General features: G+C 37.1%; 1 protein-coding gene across 1 annotated transcript in view; it reads right to left on the reverse strand.

Annotated features, from left to right (window-relative positions):
* Positions 1-3,984: 3,984 nt before the first annotated feature.
* Positions 3,985-27,986, reverse strand: part of pof1b (POF1B actin binding protein) — a 29,981-nt gene continuing 5,979 nt past the window's right edge. Inside the window, exons 2-13 of the mRNA XM_084136078.1 lie at positions 26,769-26,837; positions 18,492-18,709; positions 17,921-17,954; positions 17,375-17,455; positions 15,046-15,138; positions 13,323-13,436; positions 11,957-12,109; positions 11,093-11,212; positions 8,832-8,960; positions 7,418-7,488; positions 7,185-7,311; positions 3,985-5,831 (exon numbers count right to left, since the gene is read on the reverse strand). Of these exons, the coding sequence (XP_083992204.1) occupies positions 7,188-7,311; positions 7,418-7,488; positions 8,832-8,960; positions 11,093-11,212; positions 11,957-12,109; positions 13,323-13,436; positions 15,046-15,138; positions 17,375-17,455; positions 17,921-17,954; positions 18,492-18,709; positions 26,769-26,837 (1,206 nt within the window). The 3' untranslated portion in view covers positions 3,985-5,831; positions 7,185-7,187. The remainder of the gene's footprint in view (positions 5,832-7,184; positions 7,312-7,417; positions 7,489-8,831; positions 8,961-11,092; positions 11,213-11,956; positions 12,110-13,322; positions 13,437-15,045; positions 15,139-17,374; positions 17,456-17,920; positions 17,955-18,491; positions 18,710-26,768; positions 26,838-27,986) is intronic.

The following is a 27,986-nucleotide window of genomic DNA, read 5'->3' on the forward strand; positions in this document are numbered from 1 at the left end:
ACTACAGGGCCTCTCATCATTGCACCACAGGCATTTCCCCCATCTCTCTCATGTTGGGTACGGTACTCAATTTAAAGCTTACCCCTGAAACCTCTCCCAGGTTTGACAGACTCAAGCGCGCCAAAGCGCGGTGGGGGGGGTTATGTAGTGTTGTCTTTGGTGGATTGTTCTGTCATCATTAGGCATGTCTTGGAAAATGTGCTTGATTTGTTGAGTCTGGTTCTGTTGTTGGGGTTCTGTGGTTCGAACAGTGTGAGATCTATCTATCTATCTATCTATCTATCTATCTATCTATCTTTATTTATTTATTTGAAATCTACTCTTTTTTCATTTCCTTCAAATCTTGTTTGCAACCCCAGTTCAAATTCAATTCAAATTCAATATGTAATTATTATTCTGACATATAATCATACGTGATGAAAAAAAATATTCAATTATGTATATTTTATATATATTTTTCCTGAAATGTTTGAAATGTTATTTTCACCACATAATTATATTAGACACTATACATCATTTGAGATGGATATGACAATTGTTGATTCAGTTAAAATGCAAAAATAACAGAGGCCTTCAGGTCTTCAAATGAAATAAACTAGTGTTAGTATTAAAAGTGTGTTTTAAACCCACAGGACCAAAAGGACCTGCAAGATGCTGTGTCTAAAATACAAAATAAACATATTTTGCATTAAATTCGCCAATGCAAAAACAGCACCAACTGAGCATTCATCAAGTCTAAGTCAACAACCACAGCTCAATGTTAACAAAAAATGAGTTGGATCCTTTCTTTTGTCAAACGAGGTCTGCGTCTGTTCACATGAATCAGTGTCTATGGGAAATGGGAAAAACAGGCAGTGAAAAAAACAAGCATGCAAAGGATTCCAGACACAAATAGACACAACTAAATAAATACAGTGGAGACACACTGGAGAAACAGAGGAAAAAAGATCATGGAACACATGATTTACACAAGAGAGACATATCCTGACACACACACACACACACAAGCATCCTCAGAGGATGCAGCACAGGTACACACACACACACACACTCACGTTTACTTAGCTAAATCTAAATGGGGACATTCCATAGATGTAATGTTTTTTCTATCTCCTTAAACTAACCCCACCCCTAAACCTACCCATCACACAAAACTTTCTGATTTTTATATTTAAAAAAAAAACTTTAATTATTTTTATACCAGATTTACAAATAAAGACGTCCCTAACAGGAGGTTTTTGGAGATGTTGTCAGGTTTTGGTCACTTCTGGGTACAAAATTGTCCCCAAAATATAGTAAAGTAGGTACACACACACACACACACACACACACACACACACACACACTCGTAAATCTATCTTTGTGAGGACATTCATTGACACAATGCAATCTCTAGTTCCATACCCTAACCTTACCAATCACAACTAATTGCCTAATCCGAACCCTTACCCTAACCTACCTTTAACTTAATTCTAACATTATCTCTAAAATCATGTCTTGATCCTCAAACAGGCCTTTAAAGGGGTCTCAGAAAGTGAGGATCGGACAAAATGTCCACATTTTACTCTCTTTTTCCTCACTCCAATGGTCTAAAACTCAAACCAGACCTCACAAAACTTGTACAATTGCACACACACACACACGCGCGCATTTACACAGCTATCTGAATGGGGAAATTCCATAGACGTAATGGTTTTTATACTGTACAAACTGTATATTCTATCCCACTACACTAACTAACCCTACATCTAAACCTACCCATCACACAAAACCTTCAGCATTTTTACATTTTTAAAAAGCCTTTATTACTTTATTTTTATACCAGTTTTACAAATGAGGATGTCGCTAAAGGGAGGTTTTTGGAGATGTTGTCAGGTTTTGGTCCCTTCTGGGTACAAATTTGTCCACAAAATATAGTTAAGTAGGTGCACACACACAAAGCAAAGCAGCCAAGACAGAAAAAACTCAATGTTTCCTCTTGATAATCAGATTAATAGTTAATCAAATTTAGTAGGCTATTATAAATGAATGCAAATCTGTTTAATAAAATACTGTAATTTATGCGCTTCCAAAGTCCGAAGCGCATAAAAATGTGCAGGAGAAATGGACTGAGTGATATACTGTAGAGAGAGAGAGAGAGAGAGACTGAGCGGTGTCTGTAAACCCAATATCCTCTGTGGCCCCAGGGGCTGGGAGTGAACGGCCAGTGCAGGAAGAGATGGGCTGCATTATCCACATCAAAGCTCTGAATTATCAGCCATAATCAATGCCTTTGCATTACTGCCCCTGCTCTCCTCTCACTGTACAGCACAGCAGGGCCGTGGGATCATCCGGAGAGAGAAAGAGAGCAGGGAAACCAGTGAAGGGGGAAATGGCATTAGTCTGGGGTGATGTCTGTTCTTAAAGTCTTTGTAGGTGCTGTGGGACACCGGGCATTGGGCTGGACATTTAACGGTGGGCTTTGGGGTCTTGCTGATTGGTGACATTTTGGACAGGGTTTGTATAATGCTGCATCTCATCTTTGTAAATGTTGCAGTATTGTGCAAACAATCTTTCAAAAGTGCTTGATCACAATTTTTGTGTGATCTTATATAGTCTATTGGTGATATACATTTAACAAATTACATTCTTGTATACAGTGTATGCACATCGCCTAAATTACCATCATTAGCATTTGTTTGCATTCTGAAATTAACTTTAGGATTATCATAGGTAGCATTTAAGAGGGAAATACTTTAATTTAATCTTTTTATCAAAGATATGAATGAACCAAAGTGGTGTTCAAGCCCTTTCAGATATAATGACCTCATTGATGGAGGGGATGTCAAAAGCTGTCCTGTGTTAGAAAGGAAAAGTTGTTGTTTTGGCGCCCTCTGGTGAATAGACTAGTGATTTCTGGACTTTATTTTTAAGCAATTCATACCAGGGTTTTACCTAAAACAAAAACAAAACAAAAAACATTTCCGTTACTTAAAACAAAGTAAACTTTAACTGAAATAAAATATTTTAAAAAAGCTTAAACCTATTTTATTCCATCTAGTTGCCAAGGCAACATGATCCTTAAAAAAATCATGATCTTATAACTTTTATCTCCATAGCGAAATCCCAGTTGGCCAGAGAGTGATTCGTCTTTTATAAATCTTTTAAATATTCAGTGTCCGGGACGCCATGAGGAGACTGTTAGTATGTAGCCTACTCTGTAGCGTTTTATAATCTTAAAATAAAAAGTGTGATATGAATAAATAGTGCTCATAAACGGCTGTTGAGATTATATTCTCAACTGAAACGAATGGAGGCTTGGACCCGGAAACAGTATTCCCTACGTCACGAGCTAACATGCCAATAGGGCTTTTCACACTGCCTTAACCCCAGGTTATCATCGGTCTAAAGATTGCTTTTATCCCTGGGTAAAGGAACATTTCACACTTGTAATTTAGAAGTGGGGTTGGTACCGTTTTTCACCCGGGGTTATTTTAACCCTGCATTGTGGTGCCAAATTTGTACAGTGTGATACGATGTGGTGTTAAAATGTTACAGCTAGATGCTTAGCAACTATATAGACTGTAAAAAAAAAATGTTTTACTGTAAATATATAAAATAAAAACAAATAAATATGACAAAATCACGCAACAACATTACTAAAACCTTAAAATTAAAGTGAAACCAGAAAATAGAAAAAGAAAATCTAATTCAAAATATTCAAGTCCCCCTGTGGTGAAAATCAAGTTTTAATGTTGTTTATTTGTCTATGTGGTGTTTTAATATGCTTTAAGACAAACCATGTGCAAATTCATAAGTCAGCACCATTGCTGAGTATTTTCTCTTTAAAACTGCAGTGAATCAGACAGTCTCACCTTGTAACCAATCAGGTCGATGTGTGATCGTCAACGAGTGAATCTTTGAGTGTAGGCGGGCTCATTTGCATATTCATAGAACTGCGTATACTAAACGAGGCAAGGGTGAAAAGTTTAAATATGTCATTTTGATGATCAAAGATGAGTTTTAATGGATACAATTAATGATTACAGGGGGACTTTAACAAAAACTATAATAGTAGCCTATATATCAGTGACACAAAACAAAACAAAAAAACAAACTAATACAGACAGGAAAAATGTTGAAACCATTACTGTAACAGCATAAAAGAAAACAAAGCAATTAATAGACTAATCAATCAAATTGACAATCCAAATATTTGAAAAAAATAAAATAAAAATGTTTATGGAGGTTTTAATGTTTATTAACTTTATTTAGAAACAACCAATGTTTACATAGGCTTAAAATGAACCATTTGACAGATACAACAACAACAACAAAAAGTTACATACAGTATAGCTTTGAGAAATTAGCTTACACTAATCAGTTTTCCCATGCGCTATCAACCACTTTAAAGCAGTAAACCCCCTCACCAGCTTACATTACATATTAGTGGTCTACCGATGTATCAGCTAGAGATATTACACTTTGTTTTTAACAATCGCTAGGAGGGTCCTAATGATATATTAAAAAAACAAAAAACAAAAAACGATCTGCCATCGGCTGATAACTGTGTGTTTGCGCCCTCTTGTGCCAGTTACAATATCCGACAGCTTTGTAAACAGATAATGTGATTTTTATTTTTAAATTTACGTTATTTATTTTATTTATTTATTTTTACATTCTTGTGCTTCTCGTGTACGTTTTCTAGGCTATATAAACTACCATTCAAAAGTTTGGGGTCAGTAACACTTTTATTCAGCAAGGATGCATTAAATTGATCAAAAGAGAGAAAAAACGTTTACATTGTTATGACAAAATAAATTGTTCAAATAAAATATTGACTTTTGTTTTCACCAAAGCATCCTGACAATAGACAGACTGGTTTCCACAACATTAAGCAGCACAACTGTTTTCAACATTGATTATAAGAAATGTTTCTTGAACATCATATTAGAATGATTTCTGAAGGATCATGTGACAATTTTCCTCTAGAAACAAACATTGTTGTATTATTTTCATGTTATCACTGTAAAGCTGCTTTGACACAATCTGTAAAAATCGTAAAAAGCGTTATATAAATAAAGGTGACTTGACTTGACTTGAGACGACTGGAGTAATGATGCTGAAAATTCAGCTTTGACACCACAGGAATAAATCACATTTTAAAATAGAATATTTGAAATTATTTAAAAATGTAATATTTCACAATATCTGTTTTTAATGTATTTTTTTAATCAAATGTGCTTTGCAGCCTGGTTGATGTTTATTTCAGAAACATTAGAAAACGCTACTGACCCCAAACTTTTTGTATTTAGTGGGTCATCCTGCTCTCCAGATATCTGTCATTGAACAACATGTATTGGTCGACCACTACTACCTATAGGCATCATTTTCTATATAAAGCATCAACTCTTTGACATAAGAAAAAAAAAAAAAAAAAAAAAAAAAAGTACCCAAATGAATAAGAAAACCAGCAATCACCTTTTACATTACCGACAAAGCTTAACTTTCATTCCAGCCAAGGTATATGATACTTGCAAGTCGTTTCTCTCCAAATATTTACATCCTTTCAGTAGCGTTGTGGTGCATCATATGAAGAGATGACACAAATATAAAAATAACTATCAGTAGTCACGCTATATCGTAATAAACAAGATGCTTCTGGAAGATTTCGTGTCGTTAAATGCTGTGGTTGGTTCATACTTCATATGGCATTATCCAATTCCAAAGCCTAAGCACTAAAAGTCAGCGCCACCGCCACCAATAGGAGCCACTGGGAAGAGGGCGGCATGCAGGGAGAGAGAGAGAGGGAGTGAGATTCAGACGGGGAATCTTCTTCTTCCTGTTCATTCCTGTCAGAAAGAGACACGTCTGAGAATTGGTAATAACAAAACACACATGGACAAATTCACTAGACAGTTTGGCTACTTGTGCATGCTTAGTGGGAAAACGCATTTTATATTCACTAACCACCTGATAACTATCTCAGCTAATTCTGGGTATTTCCCCGTCAGCGTTCATTACAGCTTGAGAATGCTTGGCAGTTTTTCAGATTTCAGGATTTGTTTCGTTTTGTAGTAGTTTTGATAATATTCCGAGTGATAAAATGCCGCTCTGACATTCTTTGGGGAAACAAAAATCTTTGTAGGAAACTCAATGGATACAGACACGCTGGCTTCCTTCCCAGAAAGTACGCCCAGCGATGATGAGACTTTGAAATATTGGTTCATCGATCCATTCTGAAAATATGATACGACCACAAGATTTGTCAACTCAACACATTCTAACATTCACTGGGCTGTATAGAGCTGAAATGCTGCACCTGTTTTCTGTGGTCTTTGTGGTGCTTACTGGCAGTTCTTTGTCTAAGCAGAAATGTGATTAAATATGCATTCCCCTTTATTGCATCATTTTGTTTTTCATCGGTTATTGTGTATAAAATAATGAGGTCACTGGCAAAAAGCGAGCTCAATGACATCATTCATTTATGCCAGCAGTAGAATTTAGCACTGGCCCTCTACGCCAGGGACTGATCTATTATTAACTAGTGAACAGTGTACTGTTCCCAGACAAACACATGCTTAAGATAAATGCTCTGGACAAGGTGTGAAATGATGGAAATGATGTGAAACTTCTAGTGCAACTAAAGGAAACTTTGTTTTTGCATGAAATTATGCATGTGCCCAGAAAACTCTAGTTAAAGTCAATGATAAGTATACCCTACTACTGTTCAAAAGTATGAGGTCAGTATAATTTTATGTTTTTTAAAAGAAGTCTTATGTTCACCAAGACTGCATTAAAAAAATCATTTTGCAACATAAGTGTCTTTACTGTAATTTTTGATCAATTTAATGCATCTTTGCTGAATAAAGTATCAATAAAAAAAAGAATAATAATCTTACCGACCCCATACTTTTTACTCGTAGTGTATGTTTATAATATTAAATATAATAAATTATCCAATAAATTCAGAATTTAGCTTTATATGAGCATTTGTTATAAAAAAATATATTTTTTTATAACAAAAAAATTGTTAACCCCTTTATGTAAACTCCCTCCTTTACCAAAAGCTTTTTTTTTTTCCCTTCAAAATATCATAGAACATTTATAATTTACATGACCCCTTTTAGGTGACCATAGTAAAAAGTCATTTCTACACAACACCTGGAGAAATGCCTCCCATTCCAAACAATTTCAAGTCTTACAATCTAGATTACTCGTGTGGTGACCTCCCCCGTACTCTCGAAGATGATGGTCCTGTCCTCTTTAATAGGTGGTGTGTACTTGTAATCGTCACTCAGCAGACCCAGTAAAGGGTACTGGGTCGCGTATCTGTTCCATGATAAGAAAGAGTTCACATTAGGACCATTAGGACTGAATGGCAATTTAGTTTTCACATGGTATTCAGACCATTCATAAGCAATAAAAACACACACACCTCTTTGTAACAATAGTCTTCGTCGCAGTGCTGGAGCTGTCAGTCTTCTGCTGTTTGAGTCGCATGATCTCCTGAGAGTAAAAAGACAAAGGTCAGAATGAAGCACTCCAGTATTGTACTATGACTTCACATTCCTCAAGGGTAATGAAGCTGAGGTAACGCAGAGACGGAAGAAACGAAAGAATGCCAAGTATCAAGTGCTGTTCCTTACAATGAGAACCACGTCCTCGTTCAGTGATATGTTTAGAAATAGATGTTGTTTTCCTTGAACATGTCAATACCGACTTCTGATATAATTCATATTTTAAATATCTATTTTTCCAACAAACACATCTAACAAAAACAATTGCGTACAGAATGAATGACTGAATTAACCAGGATTCAAATCAAAATGTCCTTGTTTTAGTTTTACAGTAAACCTAGAACCTGTAATTCGGTTAATCCTGAGTTAAAAGGGACTTATTATGCCCCTTTTCACAAGAAATAGTGGATACATTTATGTAGTTGTTGTGGAGTTAAGTTGATTCAACTCATCAACTAGCATGTACCGTCATGTTAATCTAAAAATCTTTTAGTCCAAATCCAGCGCTGAACTGACACTGGTTTGCGAAGCAATCAGGCGTAAATTGATTTTTTTCGCAAATATATAACTTTTTTCTTTGGCACATTTCCTTGATAAATGAAATCAACCACGGTGCCCTCAGTGGCTCAGACGGCAGGGTCTATGGTTACTCATGTTTGTTGGTACATCCAATTACAAAACATTTGTAATGTTTTTTTGGCGCAGACATTGTAATACTCTAGCTAGATGATACAGCGAGTAAACAGAAATGGCAGAGACTGTGCTTCTCACTCAGGACGGGATCTATGCTAATAGGGCAGATCGTCACCAGTCATGGGCGGGGCTTCACTCTACTCTTATGTAAGAGTACGGGGAAAACCTGGAACCACTGGTTTGGAGAGAATTTCTTTTTGAATTTTGCATAATAGATCCCCTTTAAGTCAGGTTTAACTTAAAATTGCTCCTGAGGCATTTCTAGAATGACAGACTGCATACATTACATAGCAAGATGAAAATGAAATGGTTCAAAGAGGGACTGTCTGTCAGACCAATAGCCCTGTGGGCAGCGCTCCGACAAATGACGCAGATGTGCCTCAGGCGACCTGAGTTCGAGTCCCGGCTCACTATCCTATCTAATAATAAAGGCATAAAAGGCAAAGAATAAGGACTGCCTCAACTCATTGAGCTTTATGTTTTTCCAGCAGGTTTCCAAGCTGTCAAATTTCAGCTCAAGAAAACATTGGGAAAATGTCACATCACATGGCAGATCTGATGACAAACGCATTGTGTGCTTGTTAAAAACAACACTGACAGAGCATTTTATGTCTGTTATGAGGGCGTATGTTGACGTACCTCCTGCTGGCGTCTGATGACGCTTTCATGCTGCTCCAGTTTGGTCAGGAGCTCATTGATGCGCAGTTCCAAGGTGCTGTCAGAGGTGTGTGTTATGGTGCGCTCTGACTGGATTTTTATAAGCTGAGACTGGAAAAGAAGAAATACACATAAAATAGATAGTTCTGACTAGATGGGATGCTTTTGAAGGATTCTTCACTAACATTCATAAGTTTGGGGTCAGTAAGATTTTTTATAAATGTATTTAAAGAAATACATTTTATTCAACAAAGAGGCATTAAATCGATCAAAAGTGACAGTAAAGACATTTCTAAACGTTCTAAAATCTTTCCGTTTCAAATAAATGCTTTCTCTTTAGCAAAGTATCCTGAAAAAAAATATATCATGGTTTCCACAAAAATATTGTTATCAGATATGATGATAATAATGAATGTTTCTTGAGCACCATATCAGCATTTTAGAATGATTCTTGAAGGATCATGTGACACTGAGTAATGATGCTGAAAATTCAGCTTTAAATCACAGGAATAAATTACATTTTAAAATATATTAAAACAAAACAATTTTAAATTGTAATAATATTTCACAATATTATAGTTTTTACTGTAATGTTGATCAAATAAATGCAGCCTTGGTGAACATAAGATAATTTTTTTAAAACCATTTAAAAAATCTTTTTGACCCTAACCTGTTGAACAGTAGTGTATATTAATGACCCAAATTGTTTATCAATCATCCACAGCCTACAGTTTGCCTAATTAATTATATTACTGAATGAAATAGTTTGTCTCTTAATATTTATTGAACATTTGAGTCTTTATCATACTAGTCATTTTATAAAAGCATTTTAGGATGCTTATAAAAGCAATAAACTTTTCCATACTTAAGTGTGTTTTACCTAAAAACATTCAGGGTTCCCACTCTTTCATATGAACACCAGATTCAAGGACTTTCAAGCACTTTTTAAAAGCACCTTTTACTCTATATCAAACACAATATCAATCTGGACACTATCAAATACCTACTGTACCTGTGTCTATCATTACTGCAGTATGTTAAGGCATATACTGACAACTAAGATCAAACTTAAGGGGCGTATTACTTTTTAAATACATTGAGAAGAGAGGGCTGGTCGAGTGTATGAGAGAGAGAGAGAGCGAGTGAGCGAGTTTGAACGAGAGATGCAGTTTTCAGCTTTTTTATTCCTGCTTTTAACATTTATTTTACACTGGTTTTAGTTTTTATGAATAATTACTTGATTAAAACATTAAAATATACATAAATTTAGCAATTAAATGAAATTGATGTGGACAAGGTAATTGTTAGGCATGACAAAATATTCAAAATATTTTACATGATATCTGCAGGGTTTTTTAAATCAATTTTAAGTCCTTTAAGACCTTTAAGACATGCACAAATAAAATTAATTGGGGGAGATCAGCGTTTATGCAACATCCTAAACCATAAAATGACTATAAAAGGACTTAAACAACTTTTCAGTTCAAATAATACAACAAATATTTATAAATATATAATCTCACATTACCACACATACTTTATTAGGCATTATTCGTTAGAAATTTGATTAAACTATTTTATGTAGCTCAATCCTGTGCCAAGCGCCACTGAATTTCCCTGATATTGAGCTAGTTTAACATCTTCACGCGTTTATCATGCAGGGCTGCTGCGCGTGATCACGATCCATGCACTCACAGCGCCTTTTTTCAGGTTTTTCCCACTTTCCCCCCAAACAGTAGTGCTGTTTCTTTCTGGCGTTGTCAGTGTATAAAGGCCATTTTTTGTAATAGCACCATGCTACTCACAAAATTTAATTTAGGTTTAATTCAAGCACCTATGTTTGTTTTCACATACTTTCCAGTCCTTGAATCCATGTGTCTGAAATTCACAAGTTCACACTTATAAATAATTAGAGTAAAAGAGTATGCGTATTTTGCCTTATGTCTGAGGGAGGGCTCCGAGCTTGGAATGTGGCCCGAACCCAGAGTTCTCCCCCGCATCCCTGGCTGGGATAGGAGCTAGCCGAGAGTGAGTCGTTGGAGGGATGCTTGGTTCCTGTCGAGGAACCAAGACGATTCGGCTATATACATAAGCCTCGGATCGTACTGATAGGGCAGATCATTTGAACATGCTCTTTGGTAATAAAATATAATTTCAAGTACTTTCAAGAAGCATGGGAACCCTGTACATTGAGTACAAATTCATCAACTCCTTTGCATTTTTTTTGTTTCTTCCTTATTTACCCGCAGGTTCTGGAGCTCTCTGTCTTTCTCCTCCCGTAGATCATTCAGCATCCGTTCATACTCTCTAGACAGCTCCTGTGTTTTGATTTGGACAGTGGAACTACTGCACTGCCCTGTCAACTGCGGAAGAGATACCAGTAAATGCAGACAAACATAAAAGGGGAAGAAGACACATGAGGGAAGGGAAGACAAAAAAATACAACCCTAGAATCAATGATTTCCACAGTATAATGTCTACTTTCCTATTTTTGAGCATTTTACAAACTACAAGACTGCTAATTATATAGTAAAATAGTAAATAATGCTAAGTAAATACTGAAACATAATATTATAGCATGTATAGTTAGATTGGACCAAACACAGTGATGAGTTTAAAGGTCCGTGAACAATGTTTCTCTTGTGTCGTCTTTACGGCGCACTTCACTGCACACAAACATGCAGTGTGACCAGTGTAGTTTGCTTTACAAATGTTTGACTGGTTCTTTTATTGAAAACTTTAGTGAATCGCACCGGCAGAGCGGTGATGGATGTGACTCAATGAGCCACAAGTCATTTCAAGTCATCATCATTTTCATTTATATCTGATAGGAAATGAACTGTTCTTGTGAGTCGTGTGTGTTATGTGTATAATAACGTTTTTTGACTAGGCTTAGATGCACTTTCACAGCTGGTGTTTATAATAAATGATATTTAAATATATATAAAATATATATAAAATATTATATATATATAAAATAGTGCTGGGCAATGATTAATCGCGATTAATCGAATCCAAAATAAAAGTTTGTGTTTACATAATAAATGTGAGTGTATGGTGTATAATTATTAAACAGAATTTTGATGAAGACCCTGAGGTTTGCCCACCTTCTTCCTGAGCAGCTCGTTCTCCTGCTCCAGGGCCCTCTTGCTGCCCTCCAGCTCTTTGATGCGGAAGTCTTTGCTGGGGTCTTTGCTCTGGAAGGTCAGTAGCTGACTTTCTAGAGAACGCTGAGCATTGTTACTTTCCTTCAAAGCCGCCTAAGAGAAAATGGAAATTAAAGATCTGAGATAGATATCTAATAACATGCACAGGTTGTTAGTTGTCATCATTAAAGGGGTCATGACAAGTTTTTTTGCACAAAACAAAAAACAAATATAAGTGTGGAAAAATGATTATTTTTCGATCCTCATTCTGACCCTCTATCTGAAATGATACATTTTAAGGGCAGTGCAGAGAGCGTCATTGATTATAATGGGTTCTATTTGCCTGTGATGTGATGAGACGAAACACTTGCATCCAGTGTAGGCAAATGTCAGTCGTTAAGCGATTGAATGCCAGTGGGCGGGGCCTATGGTGTGATGATGTAAAACTAATTGTCGATGTCTTGCTCTGGAGGCAGGCATATGTAAATGTATTTGACTTGATTAAAGGGGACCCATTACGCCCCTTTTTACAAGATGCAATACAAGTCTCAGGTCTCCCCAGAATGTGTCTGTGAAATTTTAGCTCAAAATACCCCACAGATCATTTATAACATGTTGTAAATTACCATTTTTGAGTGGAAAGAAAAACATGCTTTTTTCGCGCATGTATCTTTAAATGCAAATGAGCTGCTGCTCCCCACCCCGCTTTCCATAAGAGGGAGGAGCCTTTACATCTGGTGCATCAGATACTCTGCCAAAAACTAAAACATCTGTTTGGTTTTGATGATCTCTTTCGCAGATACGCTCATGTGACATTGCAGTTCTTCATCATCATGAAAGTTTATTATCTGCATGTGTTTTAAAGCCATATCAGTCCAAACTTCTGATATATGTTTTTCTGAGCGCACACATCCGAAGCTCACGCACAGAAAGCTGGATGTCAGATGGCGAGTCCTGTGATAATTAAACTAAGTTCTCTTTCACGTCTTATTGCACTTAAACTGTTAAATACACACAAGGTTATGTCAAAAACACACAAAGTTCACATGAACACAGTGGGTTATATCTGTGGATGTAAACAGCAAGTAAAGAAATCACATGTGTATATTAGATTTGTGTATTAAAGTGACAGCAGCATAATATACAGTGTACCTGCTACTATATATGCTGTTAATATAAATCAAACAACAAAAGAAAAACAGAAATTCACTCACTGCTCTTGATTGAATAACTTTAGTAGATTTAATAAGAATACATTTCTTACTTAAATGCTGCTGTTAAACAGTTGTATTGTTGACAGGAGTGATGAAGTGAAGTTTTATGGTACCTGCAGTTGTCTGCTTTGCTCGCGTACGTTCTCCAGTAGTTTCTCATATTGAAAACCTTGATCTTTCCTATAGCTCAGTTCTTTCTCCAGCTCCTCCTTCTCACTCTCCAGATTCTGCAAATGCACACAGTTAATCCAAATGCAAGTTGCAACTAACCATATAATTGTGCATGCTTAGTAAAAAAAAATAGGCTTATAGATTTGTAAATTCAGTAGATGCTAGTCAAATTATATGGTAACAGGTTATATCTTTAAAAACCTTCCACAAACTACAAAACGGTGACTCTTATCACTGTCTGGTTTAATTTATTTATTTATTTTTGCAATAATGACCATCTAACTGTACATTAACACACCTTTTAGAGCTAATTACCTTTGTTTTACATGTTTTATAAAAAGTAAAACTTTTGTAAGAAGAAAGTCTGCCAAGGACAATGATCAAATATATAGTTTAATGGCCAAAACTAGGGCTGCACAAATTATCAAAATAAACTGAATTTGCGATATGGCTTAGAGCGATCTGGTGTTTTCAGTGTTTCAGAGCGACTCCACATGAAATCCTCTCTGCATGTGTTCTGAGTTTGGGTCACTCATAACATGCCTTTTGGAATTTCGGAAGACAACACGTGCCAACCATCTTCCCAAACTTGTAATGAGAAGCGCTTACTGTATAAAGCAGCAGTTTTCAAAACAAGAGAAGCTTTAAGGGCTCCCTGCGGTTTCTACCTAAATAAAAGCCTGATGGTTTAATGCTTGAAAATTAAGACTTCAATATTAGTATTAGTAGTTTTACAGTTTTTTTATTTTTTTTATTTTAAGGTGAAATATTACAATAGTAATAATAATAATAATAATGATAACAATATTATTATTATTCATATTTTATAGTCATGTTTAATTATTGAGTGTAAAGAATTTGCAAAGAATAAAAGAATTTCCCAAATCATGCAGCCCTAGTCATACCATAAAATATATGACATCAGAATGCTTCAACTGACCAATCATGATCAGTCAGATGTCACACACACACATATAAGCATCCATTAATGCACAGTTTATCAGTGCAATCACTTCCATATTTCTCAATCAAGTTTGCAATACGTCTTGCTTCAAAAGAGACCGCACACAAAGCTTTATTATAAGCAATTATCTTTTTTTGATTATTTTGAGTGGATAATTAGTGAAAACACAGACACTGGCGTAGTTGCGGTCTTCAGTAGCTGTTGGCTGCTCCATTTTGGCTTACCAATTGAAAAGATGCTGCATGTATTTGTGATGACTCATGTTAAACTGAGCAGAAGCTCTATTCAGTCAAACAGGAAATTACCTCTTGCTATACCAACAAAGCAGATATTCTTTTGGTATACAGTATCACAATCTGAATTTATATTTGCAGAACTAAGGTGAATATTATTACATTTGACATTAACTTTTGTAATTTTCTCATGTATAATTGAAGAACTAGAAAAAAATTGTTTTACCTTCAACAAAATAATGCTAATAGTGTTAAAGGGCTGGGGGCTGTTGTGTAGCTGTTACATCATACCACTGAATCTGTGTATACACGCATCACACCTTGAAAAACACAAGGTCAGCTGAAAGCTGGACTGTAAAGCAAACACACGCCCACGAGGCCAAACCTGATATGTTTCATCATCATATCTACTGCTTCTGCAGGACAGGAGGCTGTCGGTTGATTTAGTGGTAGAATAATCGCACTCACCCTCATATCCTCCTGCATACGCACTAGTTCCTCTCGCAGACTGCTGAACGTGGCCATCAACAGACGCATGGTCTTATCAGCCGTCACACGAGTCTAGATGAGGGAGAGAAAGACTTTACTTTGTGTCTGAAACTACTGCCAACTAAAGTGCTTCATATGTATTGACTGTTATATCATATTATATTTAGTGCTGTCAAATCGATTAATTGTTATTAATCGCAGCTAACATAAACGTTTTTGTTTATGTGTGAATCTACAAACTATATTGCCAAAAGTTTGGGACGCCTGCCTTTACATGCACATGAACTTTAATGACATCCCATTCTTAATCCGTTGGGTTTAATATGGACTTGGCCCACCCTTTGCAGAAAAACAGCTTCAACTCTTCTGGGAAGGTTTTCCACAAGGTTTAGGAGTCTGTTTATTGGAATTTTTGACCTCTCTTCTAGAAGCGCATTTGTGAGGACAGGCACTGATGTTGGATGAGATGGATGGCTCTCAGTCTCCGCTCTAATTCATCCCAAAGGTGTTCTCTATCGGGTTGAGGTCAGGACTCTACTGGCCAGTCAAGTTCCTCCACACCAAACTCGCTCATCCATGTCTTTATGGACCTTGCTTTGTGTACTGGTGCGTGTTCATGTTGGAACGGGACGGCATGCGGAAGCATTAAGAGTTCCTTTCACTGGAACTAAGGGGCCAAGCCCAACCCCTGAAAAACAACCCCACACCATAATCCCCCCTCCACCAAACTTAACACTTGGCACAATGCAGTCAGGCAAGTACCGTTATCCTGGCAACCGCCAAACCCAGAGTCTTCCATCAGATTGCCAGACAGAGAAGTGTGATTCGTCACTCCAGAGAACACGTCTCCACTGCTGTAGAGTCCAGTGGCGGCGTGCTTTACTGCAATCTGACGCTTTGCATTGCAGTTGGTGATGTAAGGCCTGGATGCAGCTGCTCGGACATGGAAACCCATTCCACAAAGCTCTCTACACACTGTTCTTGAGCTAATCTGAAGGCCACACAAAGTTCGGAGGTCTGTAGCTATTGACTCTGCAGAAAGTTGGCGACTTCTGCGCCTCAGCATGCGCTGACCCCTCTCTGTGATTTTACGTGGCCTACCACTTCGTAGCTGTGTTGCTGTTGTTCCCATTTGCTTCCACTTTGTTATAAGACCACTAACAGTTGACCGTGGAATATTTATTAGTAAGGAAATTTCATGAATGGACTTATTGTGCAGGTGGCAACCTATCACGGTACCACGCTTGAATTCACTGAGATCCTGAGAGCGACTAGCCTAGAAATCTAGATGCACCCTAGCAGCAGCAAAATGTATTTTGCAGCCAGGGTAGTCTAGCAACTCTCCACTGACTTTCGAGCTGCAAAAAACTAAATTGGGTCAGGCGGCCAGGCCAATCACGTTGTGTATAGAGTAGGCGGGGCGGGCTTGACATAATGACGACAGAGTTGTGACGGTTCCCTGCTACTTGAAAACAAAGAATGGCTGCTGCTGGTGAACAGTCTTTCGAATCGGCTTTGGCCGCGACTCTGGAGGACTTGGAGTTAAGCTTTTCTTTGAGAAAAGAGCAAAGAACGGCACTTAAGTCATTCTTAAAAAAGGAAGATGTGTTCGTAGTTTTGCCAGCCAGATTCAAAAGTTGAATCTATCAACTAACATTAGCTCCGCTGTTGGGAAAACGCTCTGGTTGGTTGAAGCGCTGTCCTATTGCGTGCAGAGGGAATTTGAAAGACAGCCGTTTATCCCGCCCCTCGGATTGTGCCGTGTCTATGGTGAGTTTCCAGACCTAACATCTTGATGTTGGTCTGGCTTGCCAGGCTAGAGAGCGACCCATTCTTTCACAAATGTTTGTAGACGTATCTGCATGCCTAGATGCTTGATGTTATACAACAGTGGCCATGGAAGTGATTGGAACACTTGAATTCAATGATTTGGAGGGGTTTCCCAATACTTTTGACAATATAGTGTATCTTAAATGAATAATCACATATATTAACTTTTTTTTTGTGGAAAAAAAGAACAGAAAACAGGATATATATATTAACAGACAATAATGACAGCACTTAATCTAATCTAACTTGCTCAAAGTTGACTGAATATCCAAAAAATGACTGAAGATGAAGCAATTATCTCTTTTTATCAGACTCCCAGCTCAAACAATGACTGAGAGGCTACATTGCCTGGAGGAACATGTGTTCCTGGGACAGGTTTTATGAGCTGTCAGGAGAAGCGTCTGAGGGTGGGGTGTACTGAGAGGTGGGTGGGGCTGACTGGAAGTGGGCAGGGCAGTCGTTTGTAATGTGCGCTCACCTGCAGCAGGTAGCGGATCTGTTGCTTAGTCAGTTCAGACACTCCTTTGGGAATAAGACTCTCTATTTCATCTTTGTCCACCTGCAAACACACATACAGACAAACACGTTTTTAACAAGTTCATCATATTCTTTGACCAAGAGCTGGAAGAACATTATTTTCAAACTTTTTTTCTTCTTCCAAAATATCATGAATTATTAATTAATAAATATAATGTTTTTGGGAAGTTGCATTATATGACATTTTATATTTTTGTAATATGCATATATTTTGTGATATCAGGACAGTTCTTTCACACTGATATTTTTTTTTATTTATGCCCCAATGAAAACGTCAAAAAACATTCTCATAATAGTAGAGGTGTAATAAAGCCAGTGTGTGCTTATTATAAATTGCACTTTAAATTTACTTTTGAACAAATGAATAAAAATGGGGGTGGGGAGGGGGGGGTTTAGAATGAACCATGATTGAAACTTGAAATCCTGTATGCAACATGGAAAACTTTTAGCCAACTTCACAGGAACTGAACAATCTGCCACTCCCTACCTTGTAGTCAATGGTGGAGTCCAGAAGGTGTTTCCTGCAGAGAGGGAGAACAATATGAATGAGTCAAAAAAAAAAAAAAAAGAGCATTAAAGCAGAGGCGTCCAGAGGTGCTGCTGTTCTCACAATCATTTCTAAGGTGTAAAGTACAGAACCTCTTAACTTGCCATGAATCACTAGATCAAGCCTTGCTCTCAGACAGCTTTAGACAAGGCGGAGAGGTTTCAGGTTTTTGATCACTCTAATGAGTCATTTGAGAAAGTGGCTGCAGATTAGGTGAAGAGATGAGATTTAATTTTGGTCTGTAATAGGTTTTCTCATTTAAGTCATCAATCATCTAGCTAGTGTTTGACAGGGTTAAGGGCTGTTATCTGCATGCAGATCTTCAATTTAAATACTCCTTTAAGGCACACAGGGAGGAATTCACTAAGACAGAATATGTGAAAAGCAATTTGCACATTATATCTTATTATTGTTATTGAAGCATGGCATTACATGAATCAGATTGCGAAAATGTACTTATTATGAAATAACGGTTTTAAAAAGCGTTAAAATGCTGAAGGATGTGCTCTACCTTCCCCGGATCTTCGCCACATGCTCGGAGATGCAGGTGTGAATATCGGAGTTCTTGCGGTAAACCTCAGCAAGAAGCTCACCAAAGAAGCGGTTGTCCATCTTGGCGACGGGTTCCACCTCGAATACCTCGGTCTTAATCTCAGACGAGAAGCCATTATTCATGTCCCTCAAGTCCACGATGTCCTCCTGAATGCTTGAACTCTCCACCAAGTCCGACTGGAAAAGGGCAGGATGTGAAGAGAATTACTCCGAGCATGAGTGCACAACTTTTGTTGAGTTACCTGAATTTTATCAGATGTTACTCTGTAAGTTTAATATTAAACAAATCAGCTACAGGATCAACACTGTTCTTCCTTGACATGCAAAACATAACGCTTACATAACTGTTACTATGTCAAAATGGAGGAAACTTTTCAAAGAAACAAACAAACTCTGCCTATGTCTGCTCAGAAATGAGGGTTAACGTTTACAAGTATGCGTTACATTTTAGTAGTAGATTGTGAGTGATGCATACTATGAGAGACATCAGCCAGTCCACACCTCGATGAATAGCAAGTTAAACCCCACAGCCCACACCCATGTGTATCGTTCCAGACCAGACACTCCTGAGTGACTTCTCTAACAATACTCTTAAAAGCAGAAGACCAAACTACATGCTGGGAATTGAGTGAACCATAAAGGTATAAGGCCTCCAGGGGAGCGCAAAAACTTTGGCATATGCAGCAACTGAAGCTGTTGATGGAAATATTCATCTGTCTATGCAAACTTTGCATTCTGTACATTGTCATCTGGTAGAAAGCATTAGTAGTAGTAGTAGTAGTGGAGATGCACAAATATGATATGGGCCAATATTACCATTTTTTTAATTATATGCATTGCTCTGATTTTTCAAAGTAAAATTTATTTGCATAGCACTTTTCACAACACGCATTGTTCCAAAGCAGCTTTACAGATCTATCTATCTATCTATCTATCTATCTATCTATCTATCTATCTATCTATCTATCTATCTATCTATCTATCTATCTATCTATCTATCTATCTATCAAGCTACTTTTTAAAATAATTATTGGCCAAATTTTCCATTTTGGTGCATCCAAAATTAATAGCGTTTTCATCCCTAGTTAATAGCGTTTCAGATTGATTGACATTTCTGCATTCTAAAAGCTTCAGCAGTGTTTGGGTATCAAAATGATTGATGACACGACATATAATGCAAGACAGAGCAGCAGTTTCGTCAATCCTCCTGTAACTTCGAGAACTCGAGGTGTGTCGGAGTGGTCGGGCCAGATTCCACTCATCCGTGAGAGAGAATCACTCAGGGTCTGGTTTAATAACTGAACTGACACTACAAAAGATCTTTAGGTTTCAATTTTAATCATCTTGACACAACTAAAAGTCATTTACCATTACCATCGTACCATTTACGATTACCAGGTTTTCAACTTCAAGAGAAATTTCTCTTAAAAGTATGTTTCCTGTGACTCAAACTTGTGACCTTAGTGTTGGTAGCACCATGCACTACTAGAAGAGCGACTGGAGCTAGTATCCTACAAGTGTCTCTGCTCTGTCCTATGCATTCTGCAAAAAGTGCATGTTAAGCAATGCAGCAGAAGTACTATAAAAAGAAACATTCGTCCAGGTGTTTGCAGGGGTCAGCATCTGTTTTGAGAGCACTTATAGACAGACAAAAGTGTTTTTTGACAGTGGGTGTGTCAGGCCTTGAGAACATTCCACACATTCTGTAGCAGAAAGACCAGCAGTGACGGTGTTAACTGGGTGTGTGGACTGACTCTGAGACTACTGTGCCGAAACCGGTTTGGAGCTGCAACAACAAAGAGCCCAGCTTGTTAACAGTTGCACATATTACTAAACTTGTCATTTTTACAGGATAAGCTGTGCATGAGTTGTGTTAATAAAAGATTGCGTCTGGGTGTGTTCTTACAAGACTAGGAAGATAAGAAATCATCAATGAAACGTACTTTGGACAATAGTTACTTTTACCATCTGACAAGTTGCAGCATGTTCTGCACACAGCAAGCAAGGACACATAATAGTTTAGTTCTTCTAGTTTCACTCAGTGACTAGAAGTAGTATCACTAGAATTAGAAGTCCAACAAACTGCCACTTAAGCCTATGCATAATCAATAAGAGTGTGCATTTAAAAAAAAAAAAAGGTAACACTTTAGTTTAGGGTCCAATTCTCACTTTTAACTAGTTGCTTATCATGCATATTGCTATGATATTGGCTGTTTATTAGTACTTATAAAGCACATAAATGTCTTATTCTGCATGATCATATTCTACATACCTTAATCCTACCGAATACCTAAACTTAAACGCTACAAAAACTACTAATAAGCAGTAAATTAGGAGTTTATTGAGGCAAAGGTCTTAGTTAATAGTTAGTTAATAGAGAGAACTGGACCATAGTCTAAAGTGTGACCAAAACAACTTTCTATATGGGTTATGTCAAGAGTCAATGCACAAAATATTTCTAGGAGTAGTTCCAGTAGTGTCATGAACTCCCCTCTTATATGCAAATTTCATTCAGTTGTACTATTGTAACATCGATTCCCACAACAGGATTGAGCAACTCTGCACAGGAATGCACAGAAAGTGCTGTAATCCTAAAATCAACATTACAGAAAGTTTATAAAAAAAAAATTATATATATGTATATATATCCCACCATATTAATAAAGATATGAAAAATACTTAACCTTTATATAAACTGTAGGGTTATATTTTATTATATAATAATTACTCAAAAATAGGAACTGCAGCTTAGTGTCCCTTTACTTTGATGTGAAAATAATAAGACTTAGGTCTTATTTAACCTTTTGATAAGCGAGTTCCCAAGAATTATGAGGAGACACTACTAATCATTACTACCTAACAAACAAACTAATCCTGCAACGGTGGGATGTCCTTTCTGCCTTTTGCTTTCCACAATACCTTACTGTGTGCAAAAATAGGTCAATGTGTGAGCCAAAAGCTCCTCTGTTCCAGCGTAACTGCAGGTCATTGCTCTTGTCTACAGTGAAAGGAAGGAGGAGCTCGGTTTTCAAACTAAAGTTGTGTCTGACCACAGGAAGCAAGTGGAGAGAGATACAGAGAAACTGAGAGATTTGACATTTGAAGGAATGGAGGGACTACAGTTTTGTTTTTTTGGTTTTACCAAAGATCAGTTCTCTTTGGCTATTGTAAAACAATATAATTCCAAACTAGTCATTAAGTGTTGAATGTTCTAAATGAAAACAGACTGAAACCCTTTACAAAGAATCTTTCCATAAGGCTGTTTTCAAACATTGCAATATTATGTTTCTGTTTATAATCACATGATCCCGAGTCCTTCTGGTTCATTTTAAAAGCTAATTTATTTAAGGTCTTACCTAGGATTTTTAAATGCCAAATTCAAATGTCCCCAAGCACACAAGAACAAGACCTTTTTACATATTGTAATCCCTCAGAGATGTGGCAAAGAAACATGTTTTTTTTGCATTCAATTTTCGCTCCAAGTCATTGTTTTGCAAGAGCCAAGCCAAAATCACGATCTTTTCAGAGTCAGCTGTAAAACTGTCAAATCATAGGAAAACGTCAAACAGTCAAGTAATGAGTTGAAGGGTCTAATTCAAGTTAAATTCCAAATTTAAACCATTCAAGTCTTAATAATAAATGTATAAAATCATAATTACAAGCCATTTCTAAATTTTGTTTTGCTTTTATTAAAGAAAATATGTATAAGGCAAAATGGAATTTTAAATATAGGCCTAATTATTAAAAACTTATGTAAAACTATTCCATTGGAGACGGCAGATAATTGATCTGTAAAAGTGCAATATCAAATAACAGTCAACAAAACAGCTAGCTAAACCCACTACTGTCACGGTTCCCCTGTTCAAGGACTCTTATTTTGTTATTCTGTTGCCATTTTCTTTGCATTTTTTGTTCCTGTTTCCTTTGTTTCCATTGCCGTCTGGTTAGTTTCCATAATTACCCTTGTCAGTCTTCATGGTTACTTCATTAGCCTCTTGTATTCTTGCGTATATAATTAAACACCCCCATGTTTTTAATCAGTGTTTGTCAGTCATTGTTCACTTGTTGTAAAGTCTCCCGTAATGTCAGTTTGGATTAGTACTACCATTGGCTTCTTGTTTGGATCATCCTTGTGTCTGTATGTTCATCGACTAAAGACTGCTTGCTAAACAATCCTCACCTCTCCTCGTCCCTGCTCGTCCCATGATCTGATGCATGAATTCTTGAAATTCAACACAAAAGAACCACAGCACAAAGTTACAGTTTGTTCGTATAAGATGCTCGCGCACTAAAGCCCATTTTTATATTCATCATTGTGCCTGCATCAGCTCAATGAAATTATGTGAAACTCCTCCAAACCAATCTTCAATGCTATCTCACATTACAACCCTTCAATTCAACCTAAATGTGTTGAGTGCAATACGCCTAAATTAATCACAACTAAATCCTCCTTTGTGAATGAAACTCGAAGCTTATGATGTGCTCTCAACTCCTGTCCCAGCATGTTTGCGAGCACAACCCTATGACAGCTTGAGTGTAGTGCTTTTCAAACTTTAGGATAGGCCATATGAAAGACCGATGACGACTTAACCTTAGCACTAGACCTTCACGTTCAAGGGTTCAAAACTGGAAGTGCCCATAAGCCGCTTTCCAACCAAGTAGTTACAGGAACTTAGTTCTAGGAACTGTCCACTTCTAAACAGTTCTAAGAACTACTCTCCCCCAAACTCGGTTTTGCTGTTTGCGTTCGCACTGGCCAAGTGGCCATAGGAACTAGTAGGAGGGGTAAGGGAGTGACGCAAGCACGGCGACTTTTATTTTGACGGAGTGACGGACCTTTATTTTGGCGGCGCTGAGAACGCCAGAGCAAACAATGCTCGCATTCTCTGTGTTTATTAGTTAGTGATCTGTCTAACAGTACTGTTTAATATGTTATTAGATAGAACTGTTATAGAAAGTAGACAGTATATGAAAAAAGGTTATTAGCCTATGCCGTGTGGTTGATGTCCAGTGTTGCTAGCTGGGCAGATAAACATAATCATGTTTGGCTTGGTCCCCTCAAAGTTGCATTGGATTTTCTCTTCAGCATTAAGGTTTAGATACCCATCTATCACTGTTTTCCATGTTTGTATAGTTAGTTTCTGGAGTAAATATATAGGCTATAATCTGTATGTTTACATTATAGCTGTTTTAAAAATGGCGGGTGCTGGTGTTCCGCGTGCGTTCGGTCAATCAGCGTACACTAACGTCACGGATAGTTCCTATAGTGCTGGTTTAGACCCTACTCTGAAGTAGGACCTAAATTAGTTCCTCCAAATGGAGTTCCTAGAACTAAAATCGTTCCTAGTTCCTGCGGTGAGAACACGCCGACATCCGGGTACTTTAGACAATAGTTCTAGGAACTGTGAAAAGGTTCCTCCGGTCGGAAAGCGGCTAGTGTTGAAAATAAAACTGATAGGAACCTGAACAGATAACAACTTACAAGTCTAATTTTTTTCCTCTGATACGTAGTACTTAAGTTAAAACGACCAAAAATCAGTTTATTGAAATAACCCGATTTAGCAGTTTACATGCAAATCAATAATCTGACAATGCAAGTAAACCGCGTTTACAAGTTTATTAAAAAACAGGTTATTCCCCCGGGGTGACTTCACTCACAGTGTGCAATATACTTCAATATAATTATAGTCATGATAGGATGAAATATAATTTCTTAACACGATTATAAGGCTGTACAGAGCAAGTGCTTTTTTTAATGGTGTTTTCTGGAAGGGAGAACAAAGTATTTTTATCAGCTGAAAGCCAGAATACAAATGTTTTTATTAAGTTAGATAGACATTACATAACAGTTTCAGGTTATGTTTTAGTGTTGGTAACATGTCCCACATTGTCCCACATAAACTTATTAATCGTCCCACATTTGGTTTGTTTTGATGGTGGTCACCCTACCCCCACATCTGAATTTCGTGTGGCACATTCGCACGGGATAAGCAAAGCCTCTGATTTTACTCGAATCTCCCGGATATGATGTCAATGCTTTGTGTATTTTGGATAGGCTATTGATTGGAAATGTCTTGTCGTTATAGTTCTATAGATGTATGATATACCATAAACAGAAGAGTGTTTCATACTGAATGCTGCTATACATGTCATCCATCTCCATCTAATCATTTTTGTTTTCAGTCTTCTGATGGTTTTCAGCTTTCTCTTTCTGCAAATTGTATAGTTGTATGGTGTATAGCGATATGGATACCCAGCACCCAAAACACTATCAAAACACTCCAACACAGCCTCCATTCTTCGCGAAAGATGGTAAAAAAAAAAAAAAAAAAAAAAACGGGGAACAGGAAACAAAAACCTTGAAAAAATGATATACGACCCCGCCAAATCGCAGAGATGCCGATTCGCAAAGGACTAATATTATCACAGGACCTTGGTGTTCGGCGAAATACGGTAGGTTCGCGGGGGAATTTTTACTTTACAAATTACAGACATGGCCGATTCGCACGGGATTAAGATCACAGACAATCTCCGCAATTATTACAAATGACTAGAGGTCACCAGGTAATACTAATCCCATGCGAATAGGGCTAATGTATCCACACGTCATGTTGATCCATTTGATCAAAGTAATTCCAAACTTCCAAATACAATCAACTTGTTAACAAGCTTCACAGCGCGACACAGTGCATTTAGCTATGAGTTTTAGTTCGCGCGCTTAGGATTTCACTCCCTTACGACCAGCAAAGAAACATATGTAGCAAAATTCAAATAGTATTTTTATTTTTCGAATAATAATTACAGATCAAATATTTGAATATTTGAATATTCGACTATTCGTGCACACCCCTACTTTTTACAGTAGGGCCTCACTGCAATACACGAGATCCAGGGGGCGGAGTTGGATCCAGATCTAAGGGGTGGAGATTGGTAGGTTTAGGGGTGGGTTTAGGGATCAGGGGGTGGAGATGGGTAGGTTTAGTTATATGTAAGTTGGGAGGAGTTGGATCTGGATCCAACCCCTCCCCCTGGATTTCGTGTTCTGCAGTGAGGACCATCTCACTTTTTACCCAGCCGTCCAATCACAGTGGAAGAGGGGAGGGACAAATACCACACCGATAAACCGCCACATTCGGCTTGTACAATGGCAACAGACGACAAAAACAAGCACAACAACAGAACAAAATCATTTAAAGCAACAGCCAAAGCAAATACTTTACATTTGTATTGTCATTTTATATGTAGAAACAAATTATCTGTGAAATCAGATACTAGTTACACTTCTGCGGATATTTCGTATCAGAGCAACCAAAGCATTTCAACTGAAAAAAACGCAGCAAGGCATTTTCAGAAGAGCGTCTGGTGTTTTCAACACTTCGGTGGACACATGGCCTAACTGCTCGGCTCAATACAAAACAAAACAAAACAAAACAATCATACCTTATTTCTCAGTGTTGCAGGAGAGTAGTGTGGATGACATATCTATTGAAATTTCAAGATTATTATATTTATCTGTGAAATCTCACATACACACAATTAAAGAATTATTTAGACACTTTTTGCATAATTTAAAATACTGCAACTTGAATGTAAATGACAATTCACTGACACTGCTGTTTTCTTGATACACTAAGTTTAAAAAATTAAAAATAAAAAAACATCAGTGTGACCACAGCTCGACTGTATGTTAGGAAAACACATTTAAGCTCTTTTATAAACCTGTCATCTTCTAATCACCTGCAGGCTGGTTGATAGCAACAGTTGCGATAAAGGACAACTCCCTCTAACACTTTCCTTGCAGTATTATGACTATTGTCGGGCCCAGTCTAAATGGGTGTTAACACACTGTCTCCTCTGGGAATTACAGAGTCCATTCTTTCTCTGAGACACACCCTAAACCCTGCAGGTACTGCACTTGTGCTCAAACACGGTCAGATTAGCATGTGCGTGCAACTACACATACACACCAAAGCCTGCCTTACACTAAAGCTAGTTCTACCAGCTCATCTAGCAAGCCAGAGGCATGAACAAACCTAGAGGAAAGCATGTGTAATACAGTATCTATTGCTCATGTATTCCACATAAAGGCATGAAAGTCAAGAGGTCAAGGGTAACTTTAGGTCTGTGTGTGTTTGTGTGCTACTGCTAACCATATGATTTCATACAAACAGTATTCAGCCTTATATGTTAGTGAATATATGCCTGTTTGCAAACATAGTACATGTTATTTTATTACCTCAGATGGTTCAGGGCTCTTGACGGGACTGGATGAATGGCTGTAGAAAGATGTTTGTCCATTTATGCTCTGAATATAGAAAAAGAAAACATGAATGAATCAGGCTTCTTGAACATGTTTTGTCTTGTGCTTAAAAGTAAAAAATAAAATAAAAATTGAATTGCATTGTGCACAACTTTTTTTTCATGTGGTTTTGGTGTGTCTTTATTAAAATTAGACAACAATCTAAAGGTACAAGGGGAAAAGGCTAACTTTATAACTAAATTATTAACATTAACAAACATTTTAAACATTTTAAGTTATTGTAAGTATAACATAGGCAATATACAGTAAAGATTCATAATTTCATTTGTTAGGACTGGGGAAAGTTGTCACACTTTTTACTCCAGTGAATAAACATAAACGTTGTTGATTACAAAAAACCTATTGAAGGTTATTATTTGACGGAAAGAAAAAGCTAATGAACATGCACTGACCAATAGCAGGACATGTTAGGATATAAAAGGATGAAATTCATATTTATAGATATTTGAAACCAACATAGAGAAACATGTATTTATTTGTGCGTGCACAGGGGCGTAGCCATCATTTCAAAAGTGAGGGGGACAGAATGCCAAGCGTTATACCAGTTTTTTTTTGTTTTTTTTGCAGACCTTTGTAGACAGGTTTTTGCTTAATTGGCTTAATATGCTATTTATGTTTAAAGCAATAAAACAGAAAGAAAGAAAGAAAGAAAGAAAGAAAGAAAGAAAGAAAGAAAGAAAGAAAGAAAGAAAGAAAGATGTTCTGTACTTTATATAGCCTAGTATTGTATATTTTACTATATTGTTTACATATTTCAAATTGGTTTTTGTGTAGGCAAACTTCAGGCTTTTAAACTACTTCAAACTTTCTGGTTAGGCTTTTTCAAGAGAACTTTGTCTACAATTTTTTTTTATCTAATTGTAAAGTGTTACCGAATTATATATGGTAAACATCATGTAGGCTACACGTTACAACGCTGCATGATTCAAGCAGATAGATAGTGGCTGTTAATGCATGAAAATCCAAATTCAGCATTAACAGTCACCATCTTTATTCTAATTTGAAGGGCTTTGATTACATATCTGTGAAAATAAAAGACATTACGAATAAAAAAAGACTGAAAATAAGCGCACGTTTGTGCGGGTAGTGAATATTTTCAATTTCCAACAAAACTTGTTCATTATTCAACTCGAG

This window comes from Abramis brama (genome assembly GCF_963993115.1).
Source record: "Abramis brama genome assembly, chromosome: 15".
Taxonomy (NCBI): domain Eukaryota; kingdom Metazoa; phylum Chordata; class Actinopteri; order Cypriniformes; family Leuciscidae; genus Abramis; species Abramis brama.